General features: G+C 39.4%; 1 protein-coding gene across 1 annotated transcript; it reads right to left on the reverse strand.

The window, feature by feature from the left end:
• Positions 1-5,807: 5,807 nt before the first annotated feature.
• LOC109469471 lies at positions 5,808-15,183 on the reverse strand. Its single transcript, XM_019767986.1, has 5 exons — positions 15,063-15,183; positions 13,325-13,445; positions 10,360-10,474; positions 9,022-9,105; positions 5,808-6,685 (listed from the first exon to the last, which is right to left on the reverse strand). Exons 2-5 carry the CDS (start codon positions 13,428-13,430, stop codon positions 6,667-6,669), a joined length of 324 nt encoding a protein of 107 aa, XP_019623545.1. The 5' UTR covers positions 13,431-13,445; positions 15,063-15,183; the 3' UTR covers positions 5,808-6,666.
• Between the last annotated feature and the right edge of the window lie 9,452 nt (positions 15,184-24,635).

The raw sequence follows: 24,635 nt of genomic DNA on the forward strand, positions 1-24,635 counted from the left end.
ATTCAACGTCTTCTGAAGAATCATTTTATGATTTGTTATTGATATGAACATCACATGAATGTTAAAATATGTATTTTATATATCTTGCTGCTTTCTGTCATTGTCATTTTATCACCTCTATTTTGATACCCTTTTAACCCTTTTATCTGTGTGGAACTTTGGTTTAGGGAACTCACAAGTGTGAGGGTTAACAGCTTTCATTTCCACATATTTATAAACACACAATTGCCCGGTTTATAAAATTGTCGATTTTTTGTGTTTTTTTAAAGAATTAGGAAATTAATTTTTATGTGTTTCTTTTTCAGTTATAAAATGTTTCACAGCATTGATGTAGCCAATGCAAGATGCAAACAAACATGCTAAATTAAGATAGGAGGGAACTGCAAGTTAGTAGTGAGTGTATTGAACAGAAAAAAAGGCTTTTTGCTTGAATAAACTTTGAAAAAATATGCCAGGACAATCAACAAAAATTGACGTACCTATAATATATATGAAGCTGTGCAAGCTAAGAAAAAAGCTTACAAAGCATGACTAGCAATTTTCTAATAAAAGAATTACATACTAAATTATATCACTAAAGCCTAGGGAAGGAGTTGAAAATTTATAAATCATACATACATCATACTTTAATTTTGATAACAATGCAAATAACAAAACAATATCCATCAGTTTGTAAAAAAAATGATTAGTTTCAGTTACCATACAGTTTTAATCTTGGCGATATGTACTTGTACTCAATTACACGAGCTTCATAAACTTCTCAATGAAAAAAAGTAAGGAAAAATATTTGAACCTGTAATAAACACTATATTTGTTCTCATCAATAACATTTAATTGAGCCCGAAGTTGTATGTGAGTTATATGTAGTCATATTCCAGGCTGAAATTTAGGGGAATATTTATGTAATTACTGGTGATGTATATATTGTGTATTATCTTGAAAGTGCTGTTACATTGTTTACTCATCATTGAATGCAGTAAATATTTATTATCATAAGTAAGCCTCGATTAACTTGTTAAGATATGGAGGCCATGACATCTAAAAGATGTTATATTTTTACATATACTTAAGAGTTTGTTCCAACACTTTTAGAAACTAATTTTTCATTGAGTAAAATTTTGGTTTTTAGATGTGTCATTTTAAGCTGACGAAAATATTTTGTGTCACGAAGATTAGATTTCAGTCCCTTGGCAGAGGAATGCATATAGGCCATGGAGATTTGGACACCCCAATTTGGACACCCCAATTTGAACACCAAAGTCATGCAGCTTTCGCTGTAGTTACCGTGTAATATACTATGTATTTACACTGTTTACAGCTAACAAATGCAAACTACATCAAAGAATAAACCAGAAACATTTCCTGATTGATGTTTTTTCTTAATTTCTGTCACATCGACTCAACGTCGAAATTGATCTTGGTTTCAGGAAATAGTTTGTAAATGGTGAACACAGTTTAATTTCCTTGACAGCTACGGTTGCAAACAAAACAGTCTTAACTTCGTTATAATGTCGAGGAAGAAATACTCAGATTCCTGTATAATTGACAGGAAGCGTTCTTTATTCTTTATCATCAATGTACGTCCTTAACCTTGCATCACCTACAGTTTCTTCACCTGTACATGTGAAGTTGGATGACATTAGTCTGGAATCCAGGATTTTGGGTTAGAATCCTGGCTTTGAGGCTAGGATAAACCGCTTTAACAATAGCCTTCATTTTTTGACCATGGAAGAATCTATCCGTTCAAGCTATTTCCAAGGTTAGCCCTTGCAATGCCTAGTTGCTTGGCTAAGTTCTGTTTTCAGAAAATACGTTGTAAATGATGAGCGTAGTTCAATTTCCTTAATTGCCAACTAAGGTTACACACAAAACGGTGCTACTATACAAATGTACATCTACAATGTCCATAATGTCCATAGTTCTGTTTTCTTCATCATCAATGTACGCCCTTCACCTTACTTCGCCTACAGTTTTTACCTGTACATGTGAAGTTGGATGACATTAGTCTGGAATCCAGGATTTTGGGCTAAGGCCAGGATAAAACAGCTTCTTGATAGCAGATGACGTGGATCATCTTCAGTCTCTTTCACCTCACTTCTTAATGTATAGACGTAGACGCCACCTACACGTAGAATCCTGGCTTTCAAGCTATATAAGATAAACCATTTTAGACATGGCCATGGAGAAACCTATCCATTCAAGCTATTTCCAGGGTTAGCCCTTGCAGTGGCTAGTTGCTAGGCTGAGTATTTTTTTCATCTCAGACTATATCTCAATATCTAAATTGGTCCTGTTTTCAGAAACTATTTTGTAATTGATGGGCGTAGTTTAATTTCCTTGCCAACTAAGGTTACAAACAAAACGGTGCTACTATATCAATGTACATCTATAATGTCCATAATGTCCATAATTCTGTTTCCTTTATCATCATCGTACGTCCTTCACCTTACATCGCCTACAGTTTTCACCTGTACATGTGAACTTGGATGACATTAGTCTGGAATCCAGGATTTTGGGCTAACGACTGGATAAAACAGCTTCTTGATAGCAGGTGAGGTGGATCATCTTCAGTCTCTTTCACCTCACTTCTTAATGTATAGACGTAGACGCCACCTACACGTAGAATCCTGGCTTTCAAGCTAGGATAAACCATTTTAGAAATGGCCGTGGAAAAACCTATCCATTCAAGCTATTTCCAGGGTTAGCCCTTGCAATATTAATGGCTAGTTGCTAGGCTGAGTATTTTTTTTTCATCTCAGACTATATCTCAATATCTAAATTGGTCCTGTTTTCAGAAACTATTTTGTAATTGATGGGCGTAGTTTAATTTCCTTGCCAACTAAGGTTACACACAAAACGGTGCTACTATATCAATGTACATCTATAATGTCCATAATGTCCATAATTCTGTTTTCTTCATCATCAATGTACGCCCTTCACCTTATATCGCCTACAGTTTTTACCTGTACATGTGAAGTTGGATGACATTAGTCTGGAATCCAGGATTTTGGGCTAAGGCCAGGATAAAACAGCTTCTTGATAGCAGATGACGTGGATCATCTTGAATCTCTTTCATCTCATGCAACCTACACCTGGAATCCTGGCTTTCAGGCTAGGATAAACCGCTTTAACAATGGCCTTCATGTTTTGTCCATGGAAGAATCTATCCGTTCAAGCTATTTCCAAGGTTAGCCCTTGCAATGCCTAGTTGCTTGGCTTAGTGATGTTTTTGTTCATTCTCTATCACTCAATATCTAAGTTCTGTTTTCAGAAAATATGTTGTAAATGATGATCATAGTTTGATTTCCTTGCCAACTAAGGTTACACACAAAACGGTGCTACTATATCAATGTACATCTACAATGTCCATAATGTCCATAGTTCTGTTTTCTTCATCATCAATGTACGCCCTTCACCTTACTTCGCCTACAGTTTTCACCTGTACATGTGAACTTGGATGACATTAGTCTGGAATCCAGGATTTCGGGCTAAGGCCAGGATAATACAGCTTCTTCAGTCTAATTTCACCTCACGCCACCAACACCTAAGCTGGTGTGTTACGCCGAAGGGCGGTTATACCGGCTATACGGATACAGACACACCTAGAATCCTGGCTTTCAGGCTAGGATAAACCGCTTTAACAATGGCCTTAATTTTTGCCCATGGTAAAACCTATCTGATATCTAAGCTCTTTCCAATGTTAGTTCTTGCAATGGCCACTTTGCTTGGCTGCTGAGTGAAGTTTTTTTTTATTCTCTATCACTCGATATCTAAATTGATCATGTTTTCAGAAAATATGTTGCAAATGATGACCATAGTTTGATTTCCTTGCTAACTAAGGTTACAAACAAAACGGTGTTATATTCACGTACATCTACAATGTCTATAATGTGAACAGCAATATATATTTATAGCTATATCGAGGAAGAAATACCCTGATTCCGGTATCATTGACAGGAAGCGTTCTGTTTTCTCCATTATCATCGATATCGTACGTTCTTCACCTTACTTCGCCTACAAATCCCTGTAGATGTGAACTTGGGTGACATTATAGCCTGACTTTTTAACAAACATATTCATGACGCGACAGGGCTTACGCATCCAAAGCTTGAGATCAGGAATTTTCCACCCACAAATCTCGAACAAATGGTTGTAATACCGGTAAAGCTCTTATATAAGTCACCACTGTTTTATTTTCAATCCACTGTAAACTGTCCATTTTACCACACCAGTACGAATATTATTTGTTGGTTCTCTGACTGTTTAACAAACATATTCATGAAGCGACAGGGCGAAAAAAAACAGACATACGCATCCAAAGCTTGGGATCAAGAAATTTTCCGCCCACAAATATTTAATCCGGAACAAATTGGTCGTATTACTGATAAAGCTCTTACATAAGTCACCAACGTCTGATTTTGAATCCAGTGTAAACTGTCCATTAGACCACACCAGTACGAATTCTATTTGTTGGTTCTCTGACTTTTTAACAAACATACATGTGTATTCATGAAGCGACAGGGCTTACGCATCCAAAGCTTGGGACCAAGAAATTTTCCGCCCACAAATATTTAATCCGGAACAAATTGGTCGCATTACTGATAAAGCTCTTACATAAGACACCAACGTCTGATTTTGAATCCAGTGTAAACTGTCCATTAGACCTCACCAGTACGAATATTATTTGTTGGCTCTCTGACTCTTTGATAAACATTCCTGACGCGAAAGGACGAAAAAAGGCTTACGCGTCCAAAGCTTGAGATCAGGAATTTTTCACCCACAAATCTAGAACAAATGGTTGTAACACCGGTAAAGCTCTTATATGGGTCACTACTGTTTGATTTTCAATCCATTGTAAACCCGTTTCTGTTTGACCACAGCATCTACTTTCAGTGCCCTAAAGGTTGGCAAATACATTTACTTTCACTTGAAATTAGTTTGAAAGTGCGATAGCAGCATTTCTTGAAAGATACTTTGCTTTTTATAGTCATAAGGCAACAGCTGTATCTATGTGTCAATTTCTTCAAAGGTCAGTTCACTGTAAATTCCTTCCTGTGTTAGGTGAGAAAAAGAGGTTGTCGCAGTGTTTTCAAATAGCTTGGTGGCCGCAAGACAGTATCATTGGCAGGGCAGTCGCCCTCGAAGAAAAAAGAAAGAAAAAAAAGCCCTAAAAACACACCAAAGCCTATGCCTGCGTTTGGAGAGTGAATGAAGAAGGCTGCGTTGCCGATTTTTAAACTTTCATCCACCAAAAGATATTCCTGGAGGTTATTGTAAACGTGGAAAGCAGATGTTTTAAACAGCATCCACTCTCGAGCTTTCATCATTCATAGCTGAGGAGGTGTATGAATAGTTCACAGTTCAATGATATATCAGCTAAAGCTGACGTTGTTAAAGATAGTGGATGCTGTCTGGACCAACTGACTCTGTCTTTACTTTATATACTAATAGTAGGTATTGTTGAAAGAAAAATTTAAAAACCATGAAGAACAGTACAACTTGTGACTACTCAAATAATTATAGTATCTTTGGTGTTTGACTTTTGAAGCTGGATACTAGTGTATCAATGGCTATCGTTCATAAAGAATTTTTGTTGTTATAATAAATGCTACTTTCTCATTGCCTTCACCGAGAAGGTTGACGCCATTTTGGTTGTGTGTTTGTGCGCTGTGGATGGGACTGTATGTTGTGCATGTATCCTGAATCTACAAGCCACATCAGCTGCTTGCGAAACAAACATGACAAGGAAACTTTGCGTGGATACAGGAAAATATCTCTTTATTTTTTTCCCAAGTCAATATATACTTCCAGTAGTAGCATTACAACAGCTCACGCACCATACAACAACAACGACTGAAAGACTAAAAAACAAGAGAACTGATTTTTCTTCTGGTGCAAACACCTACAGACGATAGAGTAGAAGTTAACTGTGGTACGGGATGTATAGGACGTTCTGAATGCGATTCTTAAAAGGGGCATTATATAACATTTTTGCATTAAAATTGAAATATTTTAACTGAACAAAACCTTCGTGTGACATATGTGTGCAATTATCTCACATTTCTTACATTAATGTTTGGCGCTAGAACAGGCCACACGAGGCGCACGGAGTTTGTGGTGCCACCACAAACTACTAGAATGTAAACAAACATGGCTGACAGCTGTGTTTCTAGCTTTGGTGAAATATTTTGGCACCTCCACTCCCTGAATGTCACTTATTCGAAATGGAGAAGGGTTAAGTCAACTTTGTAAAGAAATCTGAAAAAAAAATACATTTTACCGTCCTAATGTTATATAATGGCAAACGACTAGTGATATGATAATTTATGAGCCATACATTATATGCATTATCAGCCAAATTGTGCATGTATACGGCTATCGTTAATGCGGTATCAAGATAACTATAGGGTTACGAGGTCCAAAACGACGTTAGCTAATTATTCAAGAATCAAATTCTTTATAATCAGTGCATTTCCAACGTTACTAACATCAAATAATCAGGTGCACGAACACAATACGACGTGAAGAAACACTTAAAATCTGTTGTTCTGCAGTTTTTTTTTCAAATCCGCGTTTCGTTTCATCTTTCAACAATGTTATTATTCAAAGCATCAACACTTGTTCCAGATGAAGCTTCCAAGTAGTGCTGATCTCGGCTTCATTTTCTCACCACATAGGCTGCTGCCTGGAGACAAATCAAGAAAACAAATAGAAATTTAAACAAGACTGGCAATGAAAACGTACATTGCCATGGCGACGGTGGTTCATGTTAGGGTTATTGTTTGCATGGCACTGCCATCGTTTCATGATTTTGAGCAAGACAGATACAGTGAACTCCTCCCCCGTGTGTATAGTGAACGAGCCCCGGGGTCACAGAAATCCTGGCAGACAGGTCTTCTGGGTCTTCCCAAGGGTTTCCAGGAATGTGGGCATAGATGTGGGTCAGGGAAATGCCTGTGGACATTCCATTCCTGTGGACAAAATGCCTGTACAGTTCCTAGAATTCTTGCGAATTGCACACAATACTGTACCATTAGGCTCCTCCCTGAGACGTCGCCAAAAAGTTAATGAAAGGTTGCAAACGGTACATCCAAAAGACAACAAATTATGCATGGCTAAGTACAAGACATTGACCCCTTTGCTTGGACAAGAAGAAACAGAGCAACACTAATACGATGTTCCTCCTTCAACGCTAAACACCAAAAGAAATATTTTCCCTATGAATTATGATATACAGTCAAAGAACGTGTATACCGCGGTGGCACATTTGCATTGTATAGATGTAGATTGCAAAATGGTGACAACCGTCTGGTCATTGACCTCTTTGTTTGGACAAGAAGAAACAGAGCAAAACTAATACGATTTGCGAAGCTAACATGAAAATAAATATTTTCCTTATGAATGATAATATACAGATGAGAATAAAGCCTTTCACATGCCTTCCGCACCTACATCACTTCAACAAACCGTTTCTAGGCACTTCCAGCTGTTCCTCCTAGCTTTGTTATTTTATAATAGTACCAATTTTCTCTTATGAGGTAGTAGATATTTTGTTCTGGACCTCTGACCTCCAAATGCGTTATTTTCATTATGTATATATGTAGTTAATTAATCATATTGATATAGGTTAAGTTTTTATGATTGTTCTTGTATTTCATATTGTATTGAAATTATGTGCCCTTTGTGTTTTGTCCTTATATGTTGACTCTCTAATATCAGCTTTGCTGCCTTGAGAGTCAGTGTAATGTCCTGTTGCATTTTCAATAAATAAAAATAAATAAGATGAGAATAATCTTCGTATACGTAATAAAGGTTGGATGAGAACATATAAAGGTTTACGTGTTTAGAGTAAGCCACAGGTCATAGAAAACTCTTGAGGGATTATGTATTCCATACTTTCCTGTATTTTTGTTCTTTGTACACCACTGTATTTAATTGCTAAAACATGTACATTGCACTAGTAATGGCTGTATTACAATGTTTAGCAGAATAAAGTGCCGTGGCGGACACGGAAAAGTTGAAAAAAAGAGTAAGCCACAGCTCAATTTCTGCGTATGGAACCAGGTGCGGACTGTGTCATTGTTATTCTTAGTGGATAGCTCCATAAGGCCGCTGCTATCCGCACCTAAAGAGTGACGTATTACACTTAATGGAGTGTATAATGCAACCTAATCTTTTCTGATATTCCAAAATGCCAGTACGTTTACAAAAAGTACACCTTTAAGCTTGTTCAAAGGTATGCTGCTTTGTATTCTTTGTGTTGATGCTTGACTGTAAGTATTTGAGCCTAGTATTTGAACGGTGTAGAAGCTGAAGTACTCTTGATGGAATGTTTTCTCGTATGTTGACTTTACATTGCTAGAGAGTGGCGTACTGAATATCTTACATAAAACATATATATGCAGGCCTAGATTCTCTTTGCACTTTCAAGAGTCTCTCACTTTTCTAAGTGCCCATAAGACCCGAGAAAGCTGTATTTACTTGCTATGGTGTGTAAGCTTATGATCACAAACAGCATTTTTCAAAAATTCTTGGTGTAGTTTGAATCTAGGCTACGCTTTTTCTAGCTACGCATTTGGTTTTTGAGTGAATTTTGAGACTTCTAAATGGTTACGGTTTGGAATTGATATTTGAAGTTGCTACCCTTTTTATGTTTACCATTGTTTTTGCTCTTCTTCTTCTTCTCCAAACAAATAATTTCAATGACCAAGACCAGACGTCTGTCACCATGGTAACTGGTGTTGGGTTACATAATGTTGCAAGTGCCATGCAGAACTGAGTTCAAGGGGGACTGCATGGTCACCATATACATATATGAATGTGTTTGAGTAAGAATAAACAAAGCAGTAGTTTGTTATGAGCTGAGCCGTGTGAAGGTGAACATCATGCATTTGCTTTGCAAACTTTACCTTTTCAGTATGTATTCTATATCACTTGTGATGATGACGTAATTCGGCCTATGGCTGCAATGTACCATCTATTAATAAGCCGATTGAGCAAAAATAAGAGCTTTCAACGTACGTTCGCATGCGAACCTGCTTGCCTGCTGCTGCTTCCCTGAGTTTGTTGGCTAGGGTGGTGGCCTGAGGCATCCTCTTGTAGTACCTAGTAGAAGTAGTAATAGTAGAAGTAGTTGTAGTGGTAAAAGTAGTTGTAGTAGTAGTAGTAGTAGTAGTATTAGTACATGTAGTAGTAATAGGTAGTAGTAGTTGTGGTGGTGGTGGTGGTGGAAGAAGTAGAAATAGTAGTAGTAGTAGTAGTAGTAGTAGTGGTAGTAGTAGTGGTAGTGGTAGTAGTAGAAGAAGAAGAAGTATTAATAGTATTATAGCAGTAGTTGTGGTAGTAGTAGTAGTAGTAGCAGTATTATTATTATTAGTAGTAGTAGTAGTAATGGGAAGTAGTAGTAATAGTAGAAGTAGTAATAGTGTATAGCAGTAGCTGTAGTAATAGTTGTAGTAGTAGTAGTGGTGGTGGTGGTGGTGGTATTAATAGCAGTAATAGTAGTAGTTATATAATTGTGGGAAGACATACTACCAAAACCCCACAATGGCAGTCATCGGGCAAAATTGATGTCAAACTGTACAATATTTACGATCAACGACCAGTAAATATAATTCTGAATAACAAAAAAATTAGAACCGCATGGAATGTGGAAGTTGCCGATTATGATAAATGTAAAGTAAATCTGTTAATGGTTATGTATGCTGCAGATGGCGACAGCGTATAGTTAAATCCCATATTTTGGTTAATACCTCTTCATTTTGTCCAACAAAACTGGGATTTACCGGAAGCGATGAATTCCAGGAAACTCTGCAGGGTGCGTTTGGTATAATGTCTGTTTTGACAATGGCGAGTAAGCCTGATAATTTTTGTCTAAGGCATCAAATGCCAACAGAAACCATTACCGGACAGTACCAGGCATTTATCGCCATTTTTGAATCCCACTTTTCGTGCAGTGTAAGTTTATTATCACAGGGATGACGTCGGGTTAAAGGAAAATACTGTACAAACTTTCAAAATGTGCATTTCAAGGAAGGACAGATAATATGTAAATTGTATAGCAAGGAGAGAAATGAACTGTGTATGTGTGTGTGTAGGTTCGTACAAAACATATTTCCTTAGGCACTGTAGAAAAATTCATATTCCTAAATGCAAGTAGACAAACCTTTCATCGAAAAACATATCTGTTCTATAACTGAAAAGCGAGAAGATAACTCTAATGATAGTTTTATTTTCAAAGTTTTATCTGTTAACTCTGACTGTTCATCATTTTTGTTGAGACCTGTACTTAGCACAGTGCAGCAAAATAGTGTAAAAAGGCCGTCATTCCTTCTAACAAGTTTAACTATGTATAATTACCTGCCGTACTGCCGCATGCAGCTAGGCGGGCGAAGCCTGGACGGCAGAAGGCACGGGTCTACCTGGCGACTCACGAGCAGCGCCACCACGTCTCTGTTAGGCATCACACCCTCATCTGCACAAATGTACACATTTAGCGTCAACAATAACATGTAGGCACCACAGTCTCATCTGCACAAATGTACACATTTAGCATCAACAACAACATTCAGGCATCACACCCTCATCTGCACAAATGTACACATTTAGCATCAACAACAACATTTAGCCATCACACCCTCATCTGCACAAATGTACACATTTAGCATCAACAACAACATTCAGGCATCACAGTCTCATCTGCACAAATGTACACATTTAGCATCAACAACAACATTTAGCCATCACATCCTCATCTGCACAATTGTACACATTTAGCATCAACAACACTATTTAGGCATCACACCCTCATCTCTACAAAAATGTACTCATTTAGCATCAACACCACCACGTATACGTAGGCATCACACCCTCATCTGCCCAACTGTACACATTTAACATCAACAATTACCATTTAGCCATGTGGTCAGATATCTGTACGTTGATGCAATGGCAAAGTATACTTTGGGTTCGAATCCAAAGTACGTCCCCCAGAAAATCCAAAAACCACTTTGATGCTGTGACAAGCCGCCTGTTGGTTAAGGATGTTGACTACAACGTACAGTTCATCTTTAAAGCATATATGGCATGTTCTGTATTGCGCTGTTGTGAATGTCCAAAAGGCGCTTACTTTACCAAGAGTGATTTCAGGGGAGTAAAACTGGATTCTCGTAGTCAGTTTTCTTGTCATTTTCAATGTAGTAAGTTAAATCAACCCTATCCCATAGCATACTGATATCTTTTAGTCAAGAACGTGATGCAGCTGATGGAAAACTGTTTTGAATTTCTTGCTTTTCGACGGGAGTTTTTGTGAACCTAATCAGCCTGTCATCTCCACCGTTTGTTTGTCAATTATTTTTATCCCAGGAAAACACGACTGCCGTCTCGTATGACGACGTCTGCACGTCAAGTAGCGTCATGCCGTATTCATTTCGCTTGTTTAATTTCCTGCCAACCTTGAGTGATTCTCTCAGTTCAGTATCAAACCACCTCATCGATGCCTGCATCAGATACGGTGTACGTGGTCTCTACACTTGACGTGTGAAAATAATTAAACAGCCAGCTGTGCATGAGAGGTCCATGTTTTGCTTCGCGTGACTAAGGACGTATAAGGTAACGGTACGCAGTCGTTTCATCGTAATTTGTCTAAACTGAATTCATGCACCTTTTATTTCTCTCTATCAAGACAACAAACAAGAAATCATTTCTAGTTTTTTATTTTACACAGTTGCGCATATCCATGTTTTGCTTCGCGTAACTAAGGGCGGATGAGGTAACGCCACGCAGACGTTTCATCGTAATTTGTCTGAACTGAAGTCATGCACCTTTTATTTCTCTCTATCAAGACAACAAACAAAAAATTACCTCTGTTTTTTCTGACACAGGTCCTTTTTACACAATTGCGCATATCCATGTTTCGCTTCGCGTAACTAAGGATGTATAAGGTAACGCTAGGCAGTCGTTTCATCGTAATTTGTCTGAACTCAATAAGAGCACCTTTTATTTCTATCAAGACAACAAACAAGAAATTACTTCTACTTTTGTTTTACACAGGTCATTTACACGTTAGCGCTACGCAGTCGTTTCATCGTAATTTGTCTGAACTCAATAAGAGCACCTTTCATTTCTGTCTATCAAGGCAACAAATAAGAAATTACTTCTAGTTTGTTTGTTTTTTGACACAGTTCCTTTACACGTTAGCGTTACGCAGTCGTCTCATCGTAATTTGTCTGAACTGAATAAAAGCACCTTTTCTTCTGATTATCAAAACAACTTTACAAGAAAATATACGTAACAGACTCTCGTTTCATTCAGCTGGACTACCAGTTTAATTCCGGACTAATTCCCATATCAAATCCCGTACATCTAGATGGGCTAATATTGTAAACTATAGGTTAAAATGATGTAAGAAATATGTAGCAGCTATCGAGGACCCGTTGGGATTGCAAATTCTGCAGAAATCTGGAAACTGGAGCCAGAATTCTGCAGAATGTACTTGTAAAGCGCTGAACACGCAGTGAATAAAGTACGTGTAATGCGCTGAAAACGCACATAGAAGACGTCTGGCCGTTTCCAAAATCATGTCCAGTTGCTTGAGTAACTTGACTAACGCATAGAAGACTCTAATTTAAAAGTGCCCAGGGCGTATCCGGAGAAAAAAGCTGAAGCACCACAGATAACTTCCCGGTAAGTACTATGGTTCAGAGTGTTGGACACTTACAAAAACACTGGAGAGAGGGTTAAATGGCTCGTACACTAGAATGCTGATAAATGTCTTGAGCATCTCATGGACACAAACCGTGAGCTGTACAAAAACATACCGCCAGTTGCTGAAACAATACGGCAAAGGAGACTACGTTTTGTAGGCCACTGTTGGAGGAAAAAGGATGAGGTAGTACACAAACTCTTACTGTGGAACCCGAGTCATGGAAACAGAAGTCGCGGAAGATCGCATTTGGCTTGGAATGACTCTAAGTTAACTGCCTGATGCGATGGAGGATAGAGAGAAATGAAAGCAGACAGTCATGAGAAGGCTTCGTGGGGTCGGGCGTAGGGGCAGAGTGTTCGATTCGGAACCAAGAGGTCGCGGGTTCGAGTCATGACATACCACCGATCTTGTGCCCTTGGAAAAGGCACTATACACGACTTTCCTCACTTAACTCAAGTGAAAATGAGTATTATATCGTCCCCTGTGTTCGTGGCGGTATTAAGTACGCTGAATAAACTTAAGTGTGCCGTCACCACGTCTTGTGATTACATGTTGGAATAAAAAAAAGACTCCGAGTGCGCTCGACGCAGTGAAGTGAGTGAAGTGAAGCCGACTCACCATCAGACGGTTCTAGCTCCATCGGGATGCCGTCATGACCATCAGCAGCCCCGTAGAACACCGAGAAGATCAGGGCCCAGCACGTCAACCAGAAAACCGCTGCCATTCTCACTGATATTCGCTGGTAGAAAAAAGAACATTTTCAGTTGTAAAAACGTCCACTTGAAAACAAAGCATTAATTTATTTAATATCGTGTCCAAAATGCTCACTTACTTTCCCACTATCCCCTACCGCGGGAAAACAATTTTACTACTAAAATCAAAGAGCCCATATATTATAGAAGAAGTGGGTAAATTCGTCTTTCACTGCCTCAAAAGAAGAATTCAAACCCAGCAAAACTAGTACCATGTATGTTGTAGAATGTAGTGTAATGTTAGACCAAGTCTCTCATACCATTGTATTTTCTTTTTTTCATACAATGTTGTTTATACCTGCAATTATATTCCTCGGGCATGTATTTGCAATAAACTTTCTACTTCTTTTTATTTACGGCATCTAATGCAATTTTAGTGCGGCAAAACAAGAACTGTCTAGCTGGAGGAGGAAATCTGTCTGATATTGACGTTTACTGCCATTTTTTATCACATTTTTGTCATGCTCGAAGCGTTTTAAATAGCCCCAAAACAAGCTATGTGAAACATCTCTTACAAATAGCTAAAACTAGACTACAACTGCAAAACAAGAAACCGTTTCCCGTCAGTGGCATCGCATTTTTCCCTCACAGATATCAGTATGTTATGGGTTGATTCAACTTACGACACTAAAAGAATGATCATAAAATTGACTTTAAAAATCCAGTTTTGTCGCCCTGAAGTTGCATTGGGTGCTTTTAAATCTACCCCAACCGGTTTAGGAAAAGATATTCAACTGTCCCATCTATCGTTTTTGTACTCCTGTTGAAGATTTTTTAATGGGTTTGCTCAATGCCATACTTCTGGGTACCGAATACGTTGGTGAGAGGTATGAGGACTATATCTTGCACCTTGTAGTGCAGTGGTCGCTTCAAATTTGCGGTAGAAATGCCCCATTTTCCATTGGAAAATTTTGTACATGCCCTGGGTTTAGGTCAGGACTTACAAGTCCGGACGTAACCTAAACCTCTAAACTTGAATCCGGACCTGGACCTGTACGTCCCGCGGATATAATGTTAAATGAAGGTCCCCTGTTTGGGAGAGCCACACATATCGCGCGTTAAAGAACCCACCGCACTTATCGAAAAGAGTAGGGTTCCTTCCCGGTGTGAGTGGTTCAAACCTTACAGTCCGGTGCCGGTCTTACGCAGCTTGTACATGTACAAAACTGGTGTGTTACGCTTATAAAGGCGCCTATAACACATATAAACAAACGATACTAGACTGCGCCATGTAGGTAGTGTGGTTAATAGAAAAAAAAACGTTTATCATGATACAGAAAACGGAAACATTATTGCCGACAGTACAACCGGCCTCTTCCATAACCACATCTGCAACTGACGTTCAAAGAGTGAAAATGTCAACAGCTTGTTTGATGTGAAAATGAAAGCCTTAGCAAAAAAGAAAGAAAGAAACAACTTATATACCAGCATCGCTCAATAGCTCAATAGTATCAAACACCAGATTGCTCTATGAAGCATTTTCCAATTTTGAAACACGATTCCTATTTATGTAATAAATAATTTTATTTCCCAACATTAAGAATTTCCGTTTCGCCGCGTTGGGTTTTATAATGAGATTGTTGACAATGACAGAAGTTACTCACCTTGGTACTTTGCAGGGCTGTGCAGCTCTGTTGCTCCTGTGAGAAGTCGGCTTGTAAGCCTGAAACCGTCTCTTATATAGCCTCCACCCACTCTAACGTCAGTGCGTCACGGATGTCACTCCCCACGTCTCACTCCTTCGTGAAAAACATCGGCGTTCGCGGGTCTTACGGACAGTTACGCAAATCAACCGACTCGCGGGTTGGTTTGCGTAAGGCTTAACGATGTCTTTGTGTGAGATCAAGGAAATTAGACGTGTCGTTGCCAAGATACAAACACTTCCATGTAACATCTGCAAGAGCTACTTGGACAGTGAATGAATGGAAGGAAGGAAGGAAGGAAGGAAGGCTTAATGATATCTTTGTGTGAGATGAAGGAAATTAAACGTGTCGTTGCCAAGATACAAACACTTACATGTAAACTCTACAGGAGAAATATGCCATGACCCAATTGAACAGGGAATGAATGAATGGATGGATGGATGGATGGATGGATGGATGGATGGATGGATGGATGGATGGATGGATGGATGGATGGATGGATGGATGGATGGATGGATGGATGAAGGAAGGAAGGAAGGTTACATACCCACTCGGTTAAATACATGTCATAGCAAAAGAATATTTTACAGATACATGGCATTGTGTGCGTTGCTACGGTAGCATGGGTACTAAAGTCTAGTAATCACTGAAATTGGCTTCTTGTTTTTATTCTTTATGCCTCAACCCATTAGAAATATGCATCTGTATGTGACAGAGTCCCTTTGCTCTAGATACGTGCCCGAACCACCGTAGCTTCTTCCGTTTTACCATAGACAGAAAGCTGGGCAGTGTTATAGAGTGTACATATTCATTGTTCCAGGAGTGCGGTGACTAGTACGTCTTCTGTTTTCAAAGTGTAGCTTTTAACTGGACTTCGAAGAGAAAACTCTAGTTGGCTTTTATGAGTCTGTCATAAAAATATGTTTATTTTACGTCATTCGTGACCCGATCTCTGTACCCCAACGCAAATCGTATCATTTATGTAATCAATTTACGTAATGCGTCATGTGATCTTAAAGGGTTAACTAAATACCTCCTAACACTTATTCCAAAGGCCCGTTTACACTTATTCCGAACCAGCAAGATCGAACAGAAACAGCCGGAATGAAGAATTAATTCTCAAAATCGAGCCACCTTCGTGAAACCCTATAATTATATTCCATTCACTCTAGAGGTGGAAGGAGTCAGAATAGCACATTTTTTTTTATCTTCCTGGCTTTTCGAAGTGCATTCTTCAAAATCCGGGGAGGCATTTCAAATATTCAGGTTCAGTTTTCGTTCTTCCTTCAATGCGATCAGAATGTTTCGAATAATACTGAAATGCGCTGTAGCAATAGTAGTATTCAGAATGCACGTTAAATGCTCTTCCATATTTCTCAAATTCGAATTTTCCAGAAAAGAACAACAGAGAAGTCAACACCTAGTATACAGTACCGCATTGTAATTGCTAAGTTGTATGTTTGTACCAAATTTTATAACCATTGCTTCAACTGCCATGCTGGCACAGAAGCCAAAAAGTATACATTTTTAGTCAAAAATAGCAAAATACGCCAGAAAATCGCTCCTGGGAAGAAAATGAAATGCCTCCATATCCAGATTTGCTTAGAATATATTCAGGTACATGTACATCTGTGCAAAATTGGGTGCTTTTAGACAAAAGTGCACAATTCTTCAGCTAAATAGTATGTCGCTGGACTATTTAGTGTGATGAATGGGGTATAAAGGAAATCTGTGGTGAATATGCAGGCAGGTAACATCCTCATAATCACTTTAGCGATACCATTAAAAGGAATGGATCATTTCGGATAGAGGTGCGGCTTTAAAGACTCGACCTTTAGTGGAAGTTTTTCTGACTAATGTTCCCTCCGGAGATCTGGAGTTATTCTCAAGATGCGGTTTAGAGACCTAACGTCTTAGAAGATTTCGGACATACGTCACAGAGACGTAAGACGTTAGCAGTTCGTGTGGCAAAACTTGTCAAATAGTTCTTCCTCTGAAACCTTAAGATTCTACAACCACTCAAGGTCAAGGTGAAGGTATGTCTTGATGTTGGTACATTCTTGGAAAAAATGTGAACAACACTATTACAAGTCATCATCATTTCGTATGACTTTGGCGGACTAAGTTAACTACTTTTCTCCTAGTGCCTGTCTTTCACTAGTTATGTTTACATTCTCCAAACACATAAGGTCAATGACCTGGACCAGACGTCTGTCACCATGGTAACTGATGCTGAAGCAAACACCCAGCTTACCTCGGCCGAATGCCGACGCGGTGAAGCTCGTCCTAGAATGGGCAAATTATTCGGTCATTACTGCTCTTTTTTTACTAAATTTTGGTATTGCATGTGAACAAAGAAATTTCACCCCGTATAATCCACGACTGGGTCAATATGTAAAGTAAACCGGTTAAGTCACATTGCGACTGAAGCCGGAATGCGTTGTAGCCGGTTAGTTCGTAACTACCTCTCGAGGTGGTTTGGGATAGAGGCGCTTTCAATGTAGTTTGGAACGTTCAGATGGGGCCACTTGAATCCTGATTCGGTGGAATCTGGATCGCATGCGGTTCCCGCGCTTTCGTCTGAACAGGGCTAATGTTTGTCGGCGACGGCTAAATCTGAACCATGCATGTCTTGGCTTCTATTAAAGGCCCCATTCCCACTAGGGTAAAATTGTCCGGTTCGAGCCGAATTGATTCGCTTCGATCCGGCTCCTGATCAAAGCGAATCGATTGCGACTCGGCTCGATCCGGACAATTTTACCCTAGTGGGAATGGGTCCTAATGTAGCAGTTCAATCGCCGGTTCCTGTAAACTAGCAGTGTTGGTATGTCATATTTACCTTGGCTCGTCTTCTTCCAAGAATTTTACCGGTAAAATCATGATTCCTCGTGGCATGTCCTTCAAACTATCAGTTAATCCACTTAAATGGCAGTAAACTTTCCAGTTCCTGTAGCTAGCACGTGTTGAGGAACGTGTGAAGTCATTTGTTCACCGGGGAGATTCTTGGAAACAAGCTTATAGGATGGAAAATTACAGTCAAACCTGCCAAAGTGACCACCTCTTCAAGCCGGCCACCTGGCCATGGCGACCGCTTATTTCGGTCCCAAAAATTTTGCCCATTGACGCAAGCATTAAGCAACCTGTCCAAGGTGACCACGAGAAAGGGTGGTACAAAAAAAGTTAACTGTAGGGGAAAGAATGAGTCCCTTTCCACTCCTTGTGGAGCATAGAGGTGATGCACATCTCCATTTCTGTAGCCCTAGGGCCACACACACAAACAGTTGTGTGGTAGTGTTGTGTGTTTGACCTTCCCACACTCTTTCTCATAGATGCTGCGTGCTAAGCAGAGAAGACGAAGGTCTCCCGTGCTCTTGCCCGAGCGTAGGGTGGTGCCCATCTCCATTTCGTAGCCCTTGGGCGACACACAATTGTGCAATGCACTACAGCAGGGGGCTAGTCCGCTGGTAGTGCTGTGTGTTTGACCTTCCCACACTCTCACTTCTCATATGTGCTGAGTGCTAAGCAGCGAAAGAAGTGTGTACCATTTTTAAAGTCTTTGGTATGACCCGGACGGGGTTTGAACTCACGACCTCCCGGTTACAAAGCGAGCACTCTACCAATTGAGCTAAGCAGAGAAAGCAGTTAATTTGTAAAGTCTTTGGTAGGACCCTTTGGTATAAAGAAGAAGTAAAAAAAAAAAGTTAACATTGTTTTTTTTTTACTAGAATATTGTTTGGAATAGATTATTCACTTGTTTCTCATTTTGTATGTTGTATATATTGTATGTTGCAAACTGCGAGCATGAATTTGCAAAACAAACTTCTGGTTTACCTGAAAATTTCCTATTTACCGTTGCTCGTTTTCCAAGAATCCCACCGGGGAAATCGTGACTTCTCACAACATGTCACTCAAAACATCAGCTAATGCTCTTAATCCACTTAAATCCACTTATTAATCCATGTAAGAGCTTTTAAGAAAAGCTTTGGTCATATTACTTACTGTTTCTGTTATGACAACGGCCTATGTTACTGTCTTAACACTGAAGGCAGACGTCACAATTGCGTTGCGCAGTAGAGGCCCCAAAATACACGTAGGTACACGATTGTAGTGCCTAGTTAATATATTTAAAAATCCATAAGTATTCAAAATAAGAGATGGCAGTAAACTTAGCAGTTAGCACCATTTCTTAAAAAGGTTAAATGTAGGAATCTTGTGTTTTTTGCCTGCCTTGTTTCTTTTTGGCCCTAACGCATTAAATTTGGAGTCTAGATCTACGATGTCATCCATAAACTTTACTTGCTGTGGCCTAATCCTACTTACCTAGATCCATTGGCCTTGCCACCGTATGAGTATGACATGCTTACTTAAAATGTCATTTCCGATCGATCAGGCCCACGGATCTTTCTCGAGTTTCACCAGTAAAATCGCAGCACCTTTTACGACATTTTCCTTGAAAATACCAGTTAATCCATTTCAATGTAAAACTGTGTCAAAGGATTATTGTAACGGATATTTTTCTTCGTCGTTCTTTCTTAACAAAGGTTAAGTAAGATCATCGCTGTCTTGTCTGTTGGAAGCTACCGAAGTCTAGGACTAGAAATACGTACAGTCTGCATTAGCACATACCAACAGGTTAACGTTTCAGACTAGTATAATTCATAAAGGGGACAGTTGCAAGTAGGCGACGTAATTACCTCCAGGAAAAATGGAAGTATTGTTTCGGTGTACCTGTGTGTGTCTGTGTATGTATGTGTTGCCGAATATTTGTGGTTTTGTTCCCCTAGCATATTGTTCTGGTACTACATCAAAATCTTTTAAAGCAAAAAAGTATTTTAATACTTAAAAGTATATTCATAATTTTTGGCATGTAGGTAGCTTAGACAGAGCCTTAAGCTTAATTAGTGTATACAATCTAATGCAAATCGTGCAAATGAATGCAATATATAATGTTATATACACGTACAGTCGTTATGTCGCATATGAATGATGAGTTCGGGTTTAATTTCCGTTGGTTTATTTGCCATATTCCTTAAACTTACAGTAAGTTTCTTGCAATAAGTTATACCTTAGCTAGCCATGTTGATTTGATTACATGGATGGCATCCGCGCGCGCATGAATTTTCGTCCGTTTTTGTTGTGAGAGCTAGCCCTTTATAACAGCCTCCGGCTAGTTGGGCAGTTCTGGCTGTATATATCTGTTTATGCAGTCTAATAAATCAAATCAAATCAAATCAAATCAAACAACAAATCAAAAGTCTTGTGTTGCAGTATCGATGTGTTTCAGTAGATGGCGCTCTTCCTCCGATTTCCCAGAAGGCGTGCGTATTACGCGCATGCGTTGTCACCACTTCCTCTCTACTTCCGCGTCATCGCCCAGCACACAGCTGTTCCAAGGATCTCCCGATTTTAGGGTAAGTTTTTCTTAATTTTTAGACAAATTAAGAAGTAATCGGTACGAAATATTGTATGAGGACCACATATACCACATGTATAAGTCTTGTTGCGTTCTATAGTAGCGTTTTTTTTTTGTAAGAAAAGAAGTTGTTTGTGAAAAGGTGGTTTTCCGGATACGCAAGCTCGCATGGGTCGGTGACACGTCACAGCTTTTCAAAATCTAGAATTTCGCAAAATAAAATCTTTAGATGATCAGAACAGCATTTTTGTGGGGAATAAAATTAAGAATTGTAAGTTTCTATGCGATTTAAAAGATTCGTGAGAGATTTAGATGCGTTAGATTCATATAACGGGTGAAGATTTGGTGTAAGAAGGGGAGGGGGGTTGTCTGTCTAAATCAGTTCGAAGTTGTTGCGTTGTCTTCGCACATGTTATTTACCATCCAGAAAATTCTGGAAAATTCGGCTCTGGCGATTTCTAATGCATTTTTATTTTATGAATAAGTTACAAAGCGAAGATACACATGTTATTCCTCTGATCTGAAACAGACTTCCTTCAACTGTTACTAAAAGTGTTGGGTTTTTGGGTTGGTTCATATCTTGAGAAAAAAATTTAAGCAATGATAATGATAATAATTTAAGTGAAGCAATCTGAAAGATAACTTTTATTCATTCAGAACATACATGTATTTTGGGTGATGACTAATTTTGTAACAAAAGTTAAACTGTAAATCATGACATAATTGCAGGTTTTATGAAATTATGCTGGCCTATCAAGTTGCGATTGTGGCAAACTCATAATTCAAGGCCGGTCATTACTAGTACATGTATGATTGTTTCATTACAAATTTACATGCACTGAAGCTAGGTGCTGTTCAATCATCCACCAACCTGATGAAATCATTCACAGATGTAAGATGTAAGAACTAAGTTTCTGAGTGTTTTTCTGTTGACAGCATCCACCATGGACCAGTTGGTACAGTTTGTTGAGCCTGCACGGCAGTTTGCTAAGGACTCCTACCGTCTGGTGAAGAGATGTACCAAGCCTGACCGTAAAGGTGAGACAATTTAGGATGGTGTCATTTGTTCGTTTTGCATAGCTGGTAAACCACTTTTAGGAATACTACTTATACTAGTAACTCGCCAGATTTGTATGTAGTAAGTACAAGCTGCATGAAACCTGACTGTATAAGGTTTGAACCACTCACGCTGGGAAGAACCCCTTACTCTTTTTGATTAGTGTGTTGGACCACCACCAACCACTCTCAACCCCATGATTTGCCTCTCCAAATGTGGGAAATTGCATTTTTAAAGGCTTGAAGATCCTAAATTTGCCCCTGACACCCCCAAAAGATTTCGAGCGCTGTCCCCCAGGTCCAATCATGAACCTGGGCTGACAGAAAAAAATTAGCTAGCTAGAGCCCTGAACAACCCTACTGCCTAGTACTGGTAACCACAAGACCACCTTAGCATCTGACTGTTCTGAAGAACAATGGACTTAAGAAATGTGTGTGCCAGGAATATATTCGATATTGAAACTGGCGTTGAAAATTGTTGAGTGTATAAGCCATGCACCAGACTTACAAAACCTTTGTTTTTGTTTTTCAGAGTTCCAGAAGATTGCCATGGCAACAGCGATAGGATTTGCCATCATGGGGTTCATCGGATTCTTTGTGAAGCTCATCCACATTCCCATCAACAACATCATAGTGTGAGTACATCTCATGAGGACGTCCCAAATATGCAAATTATTGACATAACCAGCAACATTGCAGTTTATGTAATAGAGTGTTCCCAAATACAGTCAAACCTGTCTATAGTGGTCACTCAAGGGACTGACCAAAATTGACCACTATGGCCAGGTGACCACTATAGAGAAATGGCGGTTAGTTCCCCCCCCCCACCGCCAACGTGACACATGCTTTCAGTACCATTGAACAAAGATGTATTTATGTCTTTATTCTCAAACATATGAAAACATTCATTGCACAGGTAAGTCTCTTTTCAAATGTAACATTACATGTTATAATTCAATTGTTGTTCTTTTGCTTTAGTTGTGGGACTTAGAAAAAAAAATTATATATCAAAACTGCATGCACTCGACATGATACTCAGTTGATCTACTGGGACTATGAAACCTTCCCACTAAAATATACAAAATCACTGGTTGCCATTTACTGTTCTTGTGTACGTGTAACATCGATGTTACCTACAAAAATATTGAAAGCGAATCAAGCAACAAAGTTTCTGTCGACTCCAAGCCATGTTTCTTCCGACTGCAAACTCCTTTAATCTCCTTCTCACTCGCTGTCAGTTGAATCACATCCACCTTGTGGAATAAGTTCGACGTCTGTCTTTCCGCTTTTGCCATCGTTTCTCCGCAATCGCCACGTTACTAGTACCGTAAGTCGAAAAGTGGAAGAGAAATTATGACATCGCCATGTTTTTGTTCTTTGGTGAGTGCTTCGCATGACCGACATCGCCACAACGAATTCCAACCATGTAAACAAGATTTTTTGTACCAAGATGCTGTCCATTTAGTTAACAGCAAAATAATTGTTCATCTGTTGCCGTTTATTTTCCGTTTTTTGGTTATTTTTGAACATGAAAACGTAGCGAAAACTTTCCTTTGTTTACGGCTTGGGTTTCTTCCGGCGTGGGTTGTCTGCCTCTGCCATTATGCCAATGTGGTGGTCAACAAAAATAGTGCTCCTTTCAGGCTTACATATTTTGTAGAATATTCACTACAGACTTAAGTTTACGATGAAAAATAGTGTTAATAATGTATTCCAAATATTTTTGTAATGTAATCACGCCATTTGATGCTATAAAATTAAATAAAAGTCGGTACATCTACCTCCAAACCAATGGAGTCTTCCGATGACCCCAATTGACCTGACTGTTGTTGCAGCCTGCGCCATTTTGAAAAATCACGAAACGCATTTTCTCAGCCCAAATTTCTTGAATTATGCCCGTGAAAAAGGGAAGTTGGCGACATATTTATGCTTTTCAAGGAATCGAAAAATCAAATATGGATATTCGTAAGTTTTTTGTAAGGATGATTGCCGCAATCTTCGCCGAGTCCACTGAAAGCACCGCGGCACGCACGACATGGTGTTTCAGATATCAAAGACGTCAACACGAGCGACCGCAAAAATTTCGTGTCAAAATCAAGTTTTCCTTTATTTCATACACATCTGGAGTCTAATTTCAGTTCACATTTTAATAATGTAGCGGCCACAAAATTATCACAAGGCTTGATTGAACGTCCTAACGGCCGTAGCCCGAGGTCGGGTGGTGTTACGTACGTGGTGCTTAGCGGGTAACTGCCGGCCAGCCGTGACCGCTATCGGCGGTGTTGACAGCCGGCGGGACCGGAATGGGGTGACCGCTGACCGCGTTGAACAGTGACCGCTATATACGCGATTCTTAATGCTTACGTCAATGGGAAAAATTCAAGGGACCGGCAAAAACCGACCGCTATGGCCGGGTGACCGCAATGCCAAGGTGACCGCTAGTACAGGTTTGACTGTATTGTGGATTCAGACGATGTCTTCAGATGTTGGCGAGATTCTTTTGGCATTGGTCTCAAAGTGAAAGATTGTCTGTGTCATTCTGTTAAAGCTAACATTCCTCCTGCTGGTATATTACCTTCAACATATTTCAGAAACAGTTTTTTCCTTTAGATGGATATTCGTCTTGAGATCATTGTGGATTCAGACAACGTCTTCAGATGTTGGTGAGATTCTTTTGGCATCCGTCTCAAATAGTGAAAAATGTTCTGTGTCATTCTGTTAAAGCTAACATTCCTCCTGTCGGTATATTACTAGCATGTTTCAGAAAAAGTTATTTCNTCGTAAGTTTTTTGTAAGGATGATTGCCGCAATCTTCGCCGAGTCCACTGAAAGCACCGCGGCACGCACGACATGGTGTTTCAGATATCAAAGACGTCAACACGAGCGACCGCAAAAATTTCGTGTCAAAATCAAGTTTTCCTTTATTTCATACACATCTGGAGTCTAATTTCAGTTCACATTTTAATAATGTAGCGGCCACAAAATTATCACAAGGCTTGATTGAACGTCCTAACGGCCGTAGCCCGAGGTCGGGTGGTGTTACGTACGTGGTGCTTAGCGGGTAA

Source organism: Branchiostoma belcheri, unplaced genomic scaffold (assembly GCF_001625305.1).
Source record: "Branchiostoma belcheri isolate BF01 breed outbred unplaced genomic scaffold, Haploidv18h27 scaffold204, whole genome shotgun sequence".
In the NCBI taxonomy this organism is placed as follows: domain Eukaryota; kingdom Metazoa; phylum Chordata; class Leptocardii; order Amphioxiformes; family Branchiostomatidae; genus Branchiostoma; species Branchiostoma belcheri.